General features: G+C 47.4%; 1 protein-coding gene across 3 annotated transcripts in view; it reads right to left on the reverse strand.

Annotated features, from left to right (window-relative positions):
- The window catches only part of USP21 (ubiquitin specific peptidase 21), a 28,718-nt gene that overhangs the window by 11,228 nt on the left and 4,011 nt on the right, over nucleotides 1-13,479 (reverse strand). For all 3 annotated transcript variants that reach the window (XR_011560521.1, XM_070766497.1, XM_070766498.1), the window contains exons 3-5: nucleotides 12,466-13,303; nucleotides 3,575-3,634; nucleotides 1,639-1,762 (exon numbers count right to left, since the gene is read on the reverse strand). Coding sequence is in view for 2 of the 3 variants with exons in the window: in XM_070766497.1 (XP_070622598.1) it covers nucleotides 1,639-1,762; nucleotides 3,575-3,634; nucleotides 12,466-13,303 (1,022 nt within the window). In the remaining variant the exon portion in view is untranslated. The remainder of the gene's footprint in view (nucleotides 1-1,638; nucleotides 1,763-3,574; nucleotides 3,635-12,465; nucleotides 13,304-13,479) is intronic.

The following is a 13,479-nucleotide window of genomic DNA, read 5'->3' on the forward strand; positions in this document are numbered from 1 at the left end:
TTTCCCCGCCTCCTCATTCCAAATATCAGCAGCTTCTGCCAAAGCCCACAGTGTGGACTTTTCTATTTTTATACTTAATTCACTAGGTCAAAAGGTTAATAGACCAAGCCGGCATTTCTGTACATCCGGCGGAGGATTAATTCCTAAAGCACACTGAACTGAGAGGGACTTAATTTTAATTGGTGACACAACTATACTGCCTCTCTTTCTTTTTCTCTCTTTCTTTCTCACTCTTTCTTTGTCCCTCCCCCTTTCTCTTTCTTTCTTTCTTTCTTTCTTTTTCTTTCTTGTTTTCTTTCTTTCTCTGTCTTCCTTTATCTCCCTCTCTTTCTCACCTCCCTTTCTTTATCTCTTCCTTTCTTCCCTTTTCTTTCTCTCCTTCCCTCCCTCTTTCTGTCTCCCTTTTTTTCTCTCCCTTTCTCCCTATTTTTTTCTCCCTCTCTCCCTCCCCTTCTTTATTCTTTCTCTCTCCCTCCCTTTCTCTCCTTTCTTTCTTTCTCTCCTCTCTTCCCTCTTTTTCTCTCTCTTTCTTCCTCTCCCCATTTCTCTTTCTTTCTCTCCCTCCCTTTCTCTCTCCCTCCTTCCCTTTTCCCCCCTCTCTCTCTCTTTTCCCCTCCCCCCCAAATTTACTGAGAGAGCAGGGGCATTCACTGGAGAAAGCAATTACAATGTTCCCTCAATTTTCGCGGGTTCGAACTTCGCAAAAAGCCTATACAGTACCACGGTTTTTCCAAAAATTAATTTAAAAATACTTTGCGGTTTTTTTCCCCATACCACGGTTTTTCCTGCCCGATGACGTCATATGTCATCACCAAACTTTCATCCACCTTTAAAAAATATTTTTTTAAATAAACTTTAATAAAGAAACATGGTGAGCAATAATCTAAATGGTTGCTAAGGGAATGAGAAATTGCAATTTAGGGGTTTAAAGTGTTAAGGGAAGGCTTGTGATACTGCTCATAGCCAAAAATAGTGTATTTACTTCTGCATCTCTACTTCGCGGAAATTCAACTTTCGCGGGCTGTCTCGGAACGCATCCCCCGCGAAAATCACGGGAACACTGTACTCCTGAAAATATCCTGCATCAGAGAATATAATACTCCCGCCTGTCAACAGTTTTAATCGATGCCTAAGGTATTCTGGCGTTCTTTCCCTTTCGTTGCAGGCTTCCAACAGGGTGGCTGCCATCAGTGAAGTAGGCAGCAGGGAAATGTAATGAATAAAAATAAAAATATCCCCACTAACTGAAGCATGGCCTCGGCGACCCTCAGCAAGGAAACACACGCCTGCAAAGGGAAGCTCAGACAGCCCAACCGTTCAATCCTGAGCTAGTAAGTTTCTCTTTGGGCCGTTTGGATGCTTGGAGTCCTTTGTGGGCCGATGAGTCTTAAATTTGCAAGCTGAGGCTAAAAACAGCCCATAGGGTACAAAGCGACAGGATGGCCCTGGCATTAAGGCCTCTAATTATACCCCTTTTAAGACCGGCGTGTGCTTATATAACCGTGGCCTGCAAGACTCCGGATTAAGTTTCCGGAATAAGCTCTCTGCTATTGCAATCTGGTTAGGTAACTTTCCTGTATTTACGAGCCGGAGAAATAGGGAGGGGGGGGGAACTTGGCGCCACACCCTTTCTTTCACCTTCTGTCAATTCCTGCTGGGTCCGGAGGGTGCAAGGTTGTTCCTGCCGAAATTCCCGACGGAGGCAGTAGTCTCGTAAGGGCTTGGTGCTGCTCAGGCATTGTAACACCGCGTTCATGAAGCACTGAGAGGGAGGGAAAAGATTGAGTACGTAAACATAGAAACATAGAAGACTGACGGCAGAAAAAGACCTCATGGTCCATCTAGTCTGCCCTTATACTATTTCCTGTATTTTATCTTACAATGGATATATGTTTATCCCAGGCATGTTTAAATTCAGTTCCTGTGGATTGACCAACCACGTCTGCTGGAAGTTTGTTCCAAGGATCTACTACTCTTTCAGTAAAATAATATTTTCTCACGTTACTTCTAATCTTTCCCCCAACTAACCTCAGATTGTGTCCCCTTGCTCTTGTGTTCACTTTCCTATTAAAAACACTTCCCTCCTGGACCTTATTTAACCCTTTAACATATTTAAATGTTTTGATCGTGCCCCCCCTTTTCCTTCTGTCCTCCAGACTATACAGATTGAGTTCCATTAAGTCTTTCCTGATATGTTTTATGCCTAAGACCTTCCACCATTCTTGTAGCCCGTCTTTGGACCCGTTCAATTTTGTCAATATCTTTTTGTAGGTGAGGTCTCCAGAACTGAACACAGTATTATTCCAAATGGGGTCTCACCAGCGCTCTATATAAGGGGATCACAATCTCCCTCTTCCTGCTTGTTATACCTCTAGCTATGCAGCCAAGCATCCTACTTGCTTTCCCTACCTCCTATAAAAAGATAATTTTTCAACCTCGGGAGAACGGTGGAAAAAACAACAATGGATGCTCCCGTTGGCTTCACCCTTTCCGCCTTTCCCATCCCTCTGGCATCTTGAAAAGGAGGACTGACCCCAAGTCCTGAATGCCAAATGTACTGTCAACCCTGAAGGTCATTTTTTGACCGCTTCAGGGTTACCACCCTGTAGCTGAAGGTTAAGGAAGGGGGAATTGAGAGAGAGAGAAACATATAGCCCAGGGGTATAAAACTCAAGGCCTGGGGGCTAGATTAGATTAGATTAGATTTATATGCCACCCCTCTCCACAGACTCGGGGCGGCTCACAACAATGGTAAAAAAATACTACATAGTAACAAATCTAATATTTAAAAATCTAAATTACAGTTTTAGATTAAAAAATCCAAAAAAAGAAACCCCAATATATGAAAAACAAGCACACAATCGAATCATACACAAAAACTACATGAGCAAGGGAGAGATGTTTCAATTCCCCCGGCAGAGGTGGGTTTTAAGGAGTTTAAGAAAGGCGAGGAGGCTGGGGGCAATCCTAATCTCTGGGGGGGAGCTGGTTCCAGAGGGTCGGAGCCACCACAGAGAAGGCTCTTCCTCTGGATCCTGCCAGACGACATTGTTCAGTCGACGGGACCCGGAGAAGGCCAACTCTGTGGGACCTGCTAGATCCAGCCCGCGGGGTGCTTCGAGCGGACATGCAGCCCGCCCTGAAAACAGCAAAGGACCAGCCTGCTGTGCCTCGGTCAGCAAAAAGAAGAGGCGATATGCGACTATCCCAAGCTCCATTTTGGTTGGCAAAGGGCAGCAGGAGGCTACCGCAGCCCAAATCAGAGCCTCGATGAGTGGCATCGAGTTCGTTTATACAGTGCTTGGCTCCTCAAATTATTTAATTTACTGATGATTGTTTGTTTATTCTCGGTATAATTTTTTTTGTCTTTTTAAGCCGCCCAAAGTTACCCTGTGGGGTTAAGATGGGTGGGCAATAAATTTCACAAATAGATAAATACAATATATTTACCCCATTTCCAACATCATCCATATTAGCAAAGGCAAAATCTGACCTATTCCCAGATATTTAAGAAATGTTTGCATGGGAAAAGGAGGAAGAGGGAAGGGGACACGCCTGACAATGTCTCGCTTACCGTGTTGCCAAGGTTGCGTAGACCTATGTGCCCGGAGCCTAGCAGGAGCGTGTGATGTGTCTAAAAGAAACAAAAACAAAGTGAAAAACGGGACAGATGACAGCTTTGATAGGAAGGCTTGTAGAATGGGGTAGTTTGATTCACGTCCCCGTATTACGTGGACTAGAAGCCGACTTATGAATAGATAGAACTGTCCGAGACGCGTGAAGGCAGCTGTCTTTGCCAGGTTGTTTGAAGGGGCCCCACATCACACTCGGGGCTCCTGCCTGCTTCGGGGCTCCTTGCTGAAGCTGCCTCAAGCAAAACAGGATAACGGGATATCAAGAGCTGAGAGGGACCTTAGAGGTCTTCCAGACTAGCCCCATGCTCAAGCAAGAAACCCTCCAGCATTTCAGACGATGGGGAAGGAAGGAGGGAAGGAAGGAAGGAAGGAGAGAAGGAAGGAAGGAAGGAGAGAAGGAAGGAAGGAAGGAAGGAAGGAGGGAAGGAAGGAAGGAAGGAAGGAAAGGAAGGAAGGAAGGAGGGAGGGAAGGAAGGAGAGAAGGAAGGAAAGGAAGGAAGGAAGGAGGGAAGGAGAGAAGGAAGGAAAGGAAGGAAGGAGAGAAGGAAGGAAAGGAAGGAAGGAAGGAAGGAGAGAAGGAAGAAAAGGAAGGAAGGAGAGAAGGAAGGAAGGAAGGAGAGAAGGAAGGAAAGGAAGGAAGGAAGGAGGGAGGGAAGGAAGGAGAGAAGGAAGGAAGGAGGGAGGGAGGGAAGGAAGGAGAGAAGGAAGGAAAGGAAGGAAGGAAGGAAGGAAGGAAGGAAGGGAGGGAGGGAAGGAAGGAGAGGAGGAAGAAAAGGAAGGAAGTAAGGAAGGAGAGAAGGAAGGAAAGGAAGGAAGGAAGGAGAGAAGGAAGGAAAGGAAGGAGGGAGGGAAGGAAGGAAGGAAACAGAGTTGGGAGGGATTTGGAGGTCTTCTAGTCCAACCCCTTGCTCAAGCCGGAAACCCTATACCATTTCAGACAATAAGTAAGAAAGCGAGTAAGTAAGTAAGTAAGTAAGTAAGTAAGTAAGTAAGAAAGAAAGAAAGAAAGAAAGAAAGAAAACCGAATAACAGAGTTGTAAGGGGCCTTGGATGTCTTCTAGATCAACCCCTGCTCAAACAGGAGTAGGCAAAGTTGCCTCTTGTACGACATGTGGACTTCAACTCCCAGAATCCCTGCACTAGCATGATTGCCTCAGGAATTCTGGGAGTTGAAGTCCACAAGTCATAGACGAGCCAACTTTGCCTACCCCTGAACTAGACTATTCCGTACAAATGGCTGCCCAATCTCTTCTTAAAAACCTCCAGCAATGAAGCACTGATGACGTTATCTAGCTGGGCCACGAGACGTCTTGCAACCACACAACCAAGCTCAGAGAACACCAGGGACCCCACAGTCCCTTTCTTCCTCTTCCTTTCCACAAACCCCCCTCTCTTCTAACACCGATGACGTTACCCAGTTGGGTCATGAGAGGTCTGCAGGAAAACCAGAGCATCGAGGACCCTTCCTTTCAAGCCTGATCTACAAATATTCTTTCCTTCGGGTATTCCCAGCATTACCTTGTTGGTCATCAGCAGAAGTCCCATCATTGCCGTATGGACCACCGACTCGGAGATGTCTGCCCCTCGGCCATTAAGCTTGCACTTGGCACATAAGGTACGGTGTAGCTTTTGAGGCAATTCCACCAAGGTGGCACCCGGGACCTCCGGCATAGCTCCAGGTGGGCCTGAGAAGCCGGCTGCGCCTCGTCCCGTTCAGCGGCGTTGTGAAAAAAAGGGCCGCTGAGCCTTCCCGCCCGCCTCTCTATAAACCATCAGCTCATGAGCCGATCCCATTTCTCCCTGCTATTCTTGGCAATTCTGGAGGCTCACCGCGATGGGATTAATTAGCAGAGCCGGGCTACTTTAGGGACCCGGCGCAGCCGAGAGAACGACGGAGGCAGAGAGAGAAAATAAACAAACAAACAACCCAGCACAAACAGAAGGAAGGCGGCGGCCACAAGAATCGCATTTTGGGGAGACTCGTCTAAGGAGTAAAAAGAATCTGGAAGAACCCAATTTTGGGGAAGGTCAGAGGAAGGTTTTTGGCCTCTGCGGGCAACTGGCCCCAAGGGAGGCGACTGCCCAGAGGGTCCTCAACTTGCAACCGTCCACTTAGCAACCGTTTTGAACGAGGAAGGCCCCGAAAAAAGGGGGATTTGCACTTCTAAGCATCAATGATCAAAATTTGGGCGCTTGACAAGCAGCGTAAGTTTTTGACAAGACAGTGACAGGTAGTCAGTTAATCCTCGACTTACAAGCGTTAATTTAGTGACATTGATACTATAGGGAGCATATTGTGACTTTGGTGGTGGTGGTGGGTGGGGAAATAATAATAATAATAATAATAATTATTATTATTATTATTATTATTATTATTATTATTATTATTATTATTATTTATTAGATTTGTATGCCGCCCCTCTCCGTAGACTCAGGGCGGCTCACAGCAATAATAAAAACAATGTACAATGACAAATCTAATACAGTGATACCTCATCTTACAAACGCCTCATCATACAAACTTTTCGAGATACAAACCCGGGGTTTAAGATTTTTTTGCCTCTTCTTACAAACTATTTTCACCTTACAAATCCACCACTGCCGCTGAGATGCCCCGCCTCTGGACTTCCGTTGCCAGCGAAGCACTTGTTTTTGTGCTGCTGGGATTCCCCTGAGGCTCCCTTTGCTGGGAAACCCCACCTCTGGACTTCCATTGCCAGCGAAGTGCTCGTTTTTGCGATGCTGGGATTCCCCTGCTGGGATTCCCCGGCAGCATCACAAAAACACAGAAGTCCAGAGGTGGGGTTTCCCATGGAGGGGAGCCTCAGGGGAATCCCAGCAGCGCAAAAACGGGCTGGCAAAAGGGGTGAATTTTGGGCTTGCACGCATTAATTGCTTTTCCATTGATTCCTATGGGAAACATTGTTTCATCTTACAAACTTTTCACCTTAAGAACCTCGTCCCAGAACCAATTAAGTTTGTAAGACAAGGTATCACTGTATTTAAAAAATATCTAAAAGCCCATTATTTAAAGAAGACATACACACAAACATACCATACATAAACTATATGGGCCTGGGGGAGATGTCTCAATTCCCCCATGCCTGACGGCAGAGGTGGGTTTTAAGGAGTTTACGAAAGGCAAGGAGAGAGAGAACTTATATTATATACTGTATAGGGGCACACCTGCTACGTTTAACCAACGAACAAGAAGTTGATCTGAAAAAAAGAGTAACTTTTTTATTTTCTTTCTCTATTCTCTCTTGAAAATTTAGATGTTTACAAATTTTTACTTGTGTCTATATTCATTATATCAAAATTGACCGTTATGCATACCATATAGATGATGTAGTATAACAAAATGATTTTAATATTCTCTTATTACAATGATGACTTCTATTTTGAGCGGAGCGACTGTAGCTCCACTAAATGTTACATGTGGTGTTTGTTATGTGTGTCTTTCTTTGAAAATCAATAAAATATTTTTTTTAAAAAATGAAAAAAAAGAGAAACTTGAAGTCACTGTTGGAAGTTACCACGGCACTGGGGAAAAAAAGGAATTTGTTAGATTTGTTCCATTGTTATACCGTTTTTATTACTGCTGTGAGCCGCCCCGAGTCTTCGGAGAGGGGCGGCATACAAATCTAATACATTGAATTGAATTTATGACCAGTTTTCACTCTTATGACCGTTCTAGGATCCCCCATGGTCAGGTGATTAAAATCCGGACACTTGGTAACTGACTCGTCCTTATGTCGAGTGACCCGGGGTCACACGATCCCCTTTTGAGACTTCCTGGCAGGCAAAGTCAAGCTGGGAAGCCAGATTCAACTGCAATGATTCACATAACAACTGTGGCGAGAAAGGTCGTAAGGCGGAGAGGCAAAGTTCACTTAGCGACTGTCTTGCTTAGCAACACAAAAGCGGTTGTTCAGTCGAGGGCGACCTGCAGCGTCTTTGGAACTGCTCCAAAGCCATCAGGTAACCTTCCCAACTCAAAAAACCCACATCACAGACGGATCTGTTTAACGATGAGAGGGTCCGCAACTTGGGCGTCCTCCTCGATCCACAGCTCACATTAGAGAAACATCTTTCAGCTGTGGCGAGGGGGGCGTTTGCCCAGGTTCGCCTGGTGCACCAGTTGCGGCCCTATCTGGACCAGGAGTCACTGCTCACAGTCACTCACGCCCTCATCACCTCGAGGCTCGACTACTGTAATGCTCTCTACATGGGGCTACCTTTGAAAAGTGTTCGGAAACTTCAGATCGTGCAGAATGCAGCTGCGAGAGCAATCATGGGCTTTCCCAAATATGCCCATGTTACACCAACACTCCGCAGTCTGCATTGGTTGCCGATCAGTTTCCGGTCACAATTCAAAGTGTTGGTTATGACCTATAAAGCCCTTCATGGCATCGGACCAGGTTATCTCCGAGACCGCCTTCTGCCGCACGAATCCCAGCGACCAATTAGGTCCCACAGAGTTGGCCTTCTCTGGGTCCCGCCAACTAAACAATGTCGTTTGGCGGGACCCAGGGGAAGAGCCTTCTCTGTGGCGGCCCCGGCCCTCTGGAACCAACTCCCCCCAGAGATTAGAATAGCTCCCTCCCTTCTTGCCTTTCGCAAGCTTCTTAAAACCCACCTCTGTCGTCAGGCATGGGGGAACTGAGATATTCTTTCCCCCTCGGCTTCCACAATTTATGTATGGTACATTTGTATGTATGATTGGTTTTTAAAATAAGGGTTTTTAGCTTCTTTAGTATTGGATTGTCGCACGTTGTTTTTATTACTGTTGTTAGCCGCCCCGAGTCTACGGAGAGGGGCGGCATACAAATCCAATAAAATGAAAATGAAATGAATTCACTTGATCACGGTGGCGGATGAGATCTCAAAATTGGGCTGCCGACCCTGAGCGACGGTGGTTCCAGCCCCCCCAAGGTGGCCGTGTTAAGTCGAGCACTATCTGTAGAGCTGCAAACGAAATTTCTTGCCCCGGGGGGAATTAATTAACGGTTACACCTTTTGTCGGCACGCCCGAACTCACCAATGAGGGGAGGAATCGTTGTGGGGAGGAAAGGATCCCAGCGGGGATTTGTGGCTGCACAACACAGTAAAAATAGGGACACCGTCTCCTATCGGGAGCCCCCTCTCCCCCCACCAGGGAGGGTACACAAAACAACAGAAGCCACAACAAATTAACAGGAGACATTTGAGGGCGAGGGAGCCAGTATTTTAAAGAGGACGAGGGAAAGATATTTTGCCATAGAGGTGTGCTGTGCCAGGCATGTTTCTATGGAAACAAAGCACTTTTTAAAATGATATGAGCAGTGGTACCCTTGCCCTTCCCGCCTGCCCCAAATCGGCCTTGCACTTGTGAAAGAAATATGAATTTGGATTGTGTATTTGTGACAACTAAGGGGGGGAGGGCTTCTGAACAGGACAGCTAGAAGGGAAAGAGAGATGTGCGTGAAAAGGAAGAGAATGACGATTGAGAAAGGCGCGAGCAAAGAGGGTCCTTCCGACAGCTCCCGGGATCTTCGTAAACCCAAGCAAGAGATCAACTCAAAGGAAAAGAATGGAGTGAGAGGGAGAGAATATTTGTAGTCCAGGGTTGAAAGGAGGGGTCCTTGGTGCCGAGCGTGGCAGACGTTTCATGACCCAGCTAGGTAACATCATGAATGCTAGAAGGGGGTGGGGTTTGCGGAGAGGCGGAGGGGGGGGAGTGGCCTGTGGGGTCCTTGGCGACCTCTGAGCTTGGTTTCATGACCCAACTAGGTAACTTCATCAGTAGGGCTTGGGAGGAGGAGAAGGAAGGAAGGAAGGAAGGAAGGAAGGAAGGAAGGAAGGAAGGAAGGAGAAAGGAAGGAAAAGAATGAAAAAGAAAGGAAAGGAAGGAAGAGGGGAAAGGAAAGGAATGAGAAAGGAAGGAAGAAAGGAGAAAGGAAGGAAAAGAATGAAAAAGATAGGAAAGGAAGGAAGAAGGGAAAGAAGGAAAGGAAGGAGAAAGGAAGGAAAAGAATGAAAAAGAAAGGAAAGGAAGGAAGAGGGGAAAGGAAAGGAATGAGAAAGGAAGGAAGAAAGGAGAAAGGAAGGAAAAGAATGAAAAAGAAAGGAAAGGAAGGAAGAAGGGAAAGAAGGAAAGGAAGGAGAAAGGAAGGAAGGAAAGAAGGAGAAAGGAAGGAAAAGAATGAAAAAGAAAGGAAAGGAAGGAAGAAGGGAAAGAAGGAGAAAGGAAGGAAGGAAGGAGAAAGGAAGGAAAAGAATGAAAAAGAAAGGAAAGGAAGGAAGAAGGGAAAGAAGGAGGAAGGAAGGAAGGAAGGAGAAAGGAAGGAAAAGAATGAAAAAGAAAGGAAAGGAAAGGAAGGAAGAGGGGAAAGAAGGAAAGGAATAAGGAAGGAAGGAAGAAAAAGTCTTCAGAGAGGAGTGGCATACAAATCTAATAAATTATTATTATTATTATTATTATTATTATTGCGAAAGGAAAAAAAAGAATGAAAAAGAAAGGAAAGGAAGGAAGAAGGGAAAGAAGGAAAGGAAGGAGAAAGGAAGGAAGGAAAGAAGGAGAAAGGAAGGAAAAGAATGAAAAAGAAAGGAAAGGAAGGAAGAAGGGAAAGAAGGAGAAAGGAAGGAAGGAAGGAGAAAGGAAGGAAAAGAATGAAAAAGAAAGGAAAGGAAGGAAGAAGGGAAAGAAGGAAAGGAAGGAGAAAGGAAGGAAAAGAATGAAAAAGAAAGGAAAGGAAGGAAGAAGGGAAAGAAGGAGGAAGGAAGGAAGGAAGGAAGGAAGGAGAAAGGAAGGAAAAGAATGAAAAAGAAAGGAAAGGAAGGAAGAGGGGAAAGAAGGAAAGGAAGAAGGAAGGAAGAAAAAGTCTTCAGAGAGGAGTGGCATACAAATCTAATAAACTATTATTATTATTATTATCATTATCATTATTATTATTATTATTATTATTGCGAAAGGAAGAAAAAGAATGAAAAAGAAAGGAAATGAATGAGAAAAGGAAGGAAGGAAGGAAGGAAGGAAGGAAACTAGAACAACAGAGTAACAGGAAACCCTATCCAGTTTCAGACAAATGATTCTCCAGTCTCTTATTGAAAGCCTTCAGAGAGGGGGGGGGGGGGGAGAAGAGAAGATAGGGGACGGAGGGAGGGAGGATAGTGTAACAGATTTATGGAGTTGGAAGGGGCCTTTGAGGTCTTCTAGGTCAACCCCTGCTCAAGTAGGAGACCCTATACTATTCTATACAAATGGTTGCCCAATCTCTTCTTTAAAACCTCCAGCAATGAAGCACTGAGGAGGTTACCAAGCTGGGTCATCAGACGTCTGCAACCAGACCACCAAACTCAAGAGAGCACCAGGGACCCCACAGTCCTTTTATTTATTATTATTTATTAATTGGACCTGTGTGCTGCCCCTCTCCGCAGACTCAGGGCGGCTCACAGCATATACCAAAAACATAACAATACAGTTTATCCAATTAATATACTAAAAAGATGCTTAAAAATTCTAACTTTAAAACATTCCTTTCAATAATCACACTAACGACCTTCGTTGGTCAGAGGGAAGGTCTAATGTCCCTTTTCTTCTTCTTCTTCCCCCCCCTCTTCTAGCACTGATGAGGAGGAAGGGCAATAGCAATAGCACTTACAGCCCCCTCTAATCTGGGTCCTCATTTCACCGACCTCGGAAGGACGGAAGGCTGAGTCAACCTCGAGCCCGGTGAGGCCCAAAACTGCCAAACCCGCTGGCAGCCGGGAGCCAGGAGAAACCCGCCTGCAGCACTGCGCTCTTACCAGCCAACGAAGCAGTGGAAGTGATGTGCCGGTGCCTGGAGGCTGTTGGGGCCTGGATGGGTGTCAACAGACTCAAACTCAACCCAGACAAGACGGAGTGGCTGTGGGTCTTGCCTCCCAAGGACAATTCCATCTGTCCGTCCATTACCCTGGGGGGGGGGGGGAACTACTGACCCCTTCAGAGAGGGTCCGCAACTTGGGCGTCCTCCTCGATCCACAGCTGACATTGGAACATCATCTTTCGGCTGTGGCGAGGGGGGGCGTTTGCCCAGGTTCGCCTGGTGCACCAGTTGCAGCCCTATTTGGACAGGGAGTCACTGCTCACAGTCACTCATGCCCACATCACCTCGAGGTTCGACTACATGGGGCAACCTTTGAAGAGTGTTCGGAAACTCCAGATTGTGCAGAACGCAGCCGCGAGAGCCATTGTGGGGCTTCCTAGATTCGCCCACGTTTCTACAACACTCCAAGGCCTGCACTGGCTGCTGATCAGTTTCCGGTCACAATTCAAAGTGTTGGTCATGACCTTTAAAGCCCTTCATGGCATTGGACCAGAGTACCTCCGGAACCGCCTGCTACTGCACGAATCCCAGTGACCAATAAGGTCCCACAGAGTTGGCCTTCTCTGGGACCGTCGACTAAACAATATCATTTGACGGGCCCCACGGGAAGAGCCTTCTCTGTGGCGGCCCTCTGAAACCCCCCCCCCCGGAGATTAGAACTGCCCCCACCCTCCCTGTCTTCCGTAAACTACTCAAGACTCACTTATACCGCCAGGCATGGGGGAGTTGAGACACCTTTCCCCCAGGCTTTTTTATACTTTATGTTTGGTATGAATGTGTTGTTTGGTTTTTTAAAATAATGATAGGGTTTTATATGCATTTTTAATATTAGATTTGTTCTACTACTATGTTGTTTTTATTACTGTTGTGAGCCACCCCGAGTCTTTGGAGAGGGGCGGCATACAAATCTAATAAATAATAATAATAATAATAATAATAATAATAATAATAATAATAATAATAACCACTGCGCCACTTACGGTCGATGCTTTGTCTTCCAGTCTGCTCAGAAGGGAGGTCTTGCTCGCAGGCGGGCTGGTCGTCATCAGGATGTCTTCGGGACGGGCGTACTCCATGGCCTGCGGGTCGATGTTACAAGTCCTCAGGTAGCCTTCCGGGCGGACGGAGAGGAGAGGAGCCGCGGGCCTGCCGTCCAGGCCGGACGTCACGTTGACCCTGCGGAGCGAGGAGCTCCTTTTCAGAGCCAGGGCCCCCAAGCCGAGCTTGTGACCGGAGGAAGGGCTGCGGTCTTGGAGGGTCAGCCGGCTCAGCGCCGTGCTCAGCTGCTCTTCGCCTCGGCTGCCGGGATGGCTTAAATCCCCGATGCTGATGGACTTGGAGCGCAGCAGGTTGCTTTGCCGGCATTCGGAATCCGGCCCGCCGAGGAGGACCCCGGGAGGCAGGGTGAACGAGGCGCTGCCGGAGACGGCGCAGGCTTGCGGGCAGCCGGGGACCCGGAGCGCGTGGTCTGCTTTGAGGGGTCCCCGGCGGGACGACGTGCCGCGGGGAGCCTCGCTCCGCTTGGAAGCCCTGCCTCGTTCCAGCTCCGTTTTCTTGCTCCGGTCCTCCCCGTTGCCTGGCCTGGGGGGCAGCGGGCGGAGTTTGGAGGTGGCCGTGGTGGCGTTGAGGGTGGAGAGCCCATTGGAGTAGGCGGAAGAGTTGCAGCAGGCGCGGTGCTCTTGGCTGGGGGCCCGGCACCCGTTGAGAAGCTTGTGGGTGGCTTTCGGCTGGGAGGTGATGACGGCTTGTTCTCGAGCCCGGCTCATGCGATGTTCCGATGCTTGGGGCATGGTGGAGAGGAGGAGGAGGTGAAGAGCCCTGAAATGAGAGAGAGAAAGAGGGGGGGGGGGGAGAGCAAAGGGTAAGCCATGATCCAAATGATCCCTGGCTTGGGGTTCCAGGTAATAGCCCCATGGAAAGCGAAACACCGAGACAGGTAAGATTCTTTGAAGAACATGGGGTTTTTTGGAGATCTGAGGTGTCAGTGGTCTTCC

Source organism: Erythrolamprus reginae, chromosome 13 (assembly GCF_031021105.1).
Source record: "Erythrolamprus reginae isolate rEryReg1 chromosome 13, rEryReg1.hap1, whole genome shotgun sequence".
Lineage (NCBI taxonomy): Eukaryota > Metazoa > Chordata > Lepidosauria > Squamata > Dipsadidae > Erythrolamprus > Erythrolamprus reginae.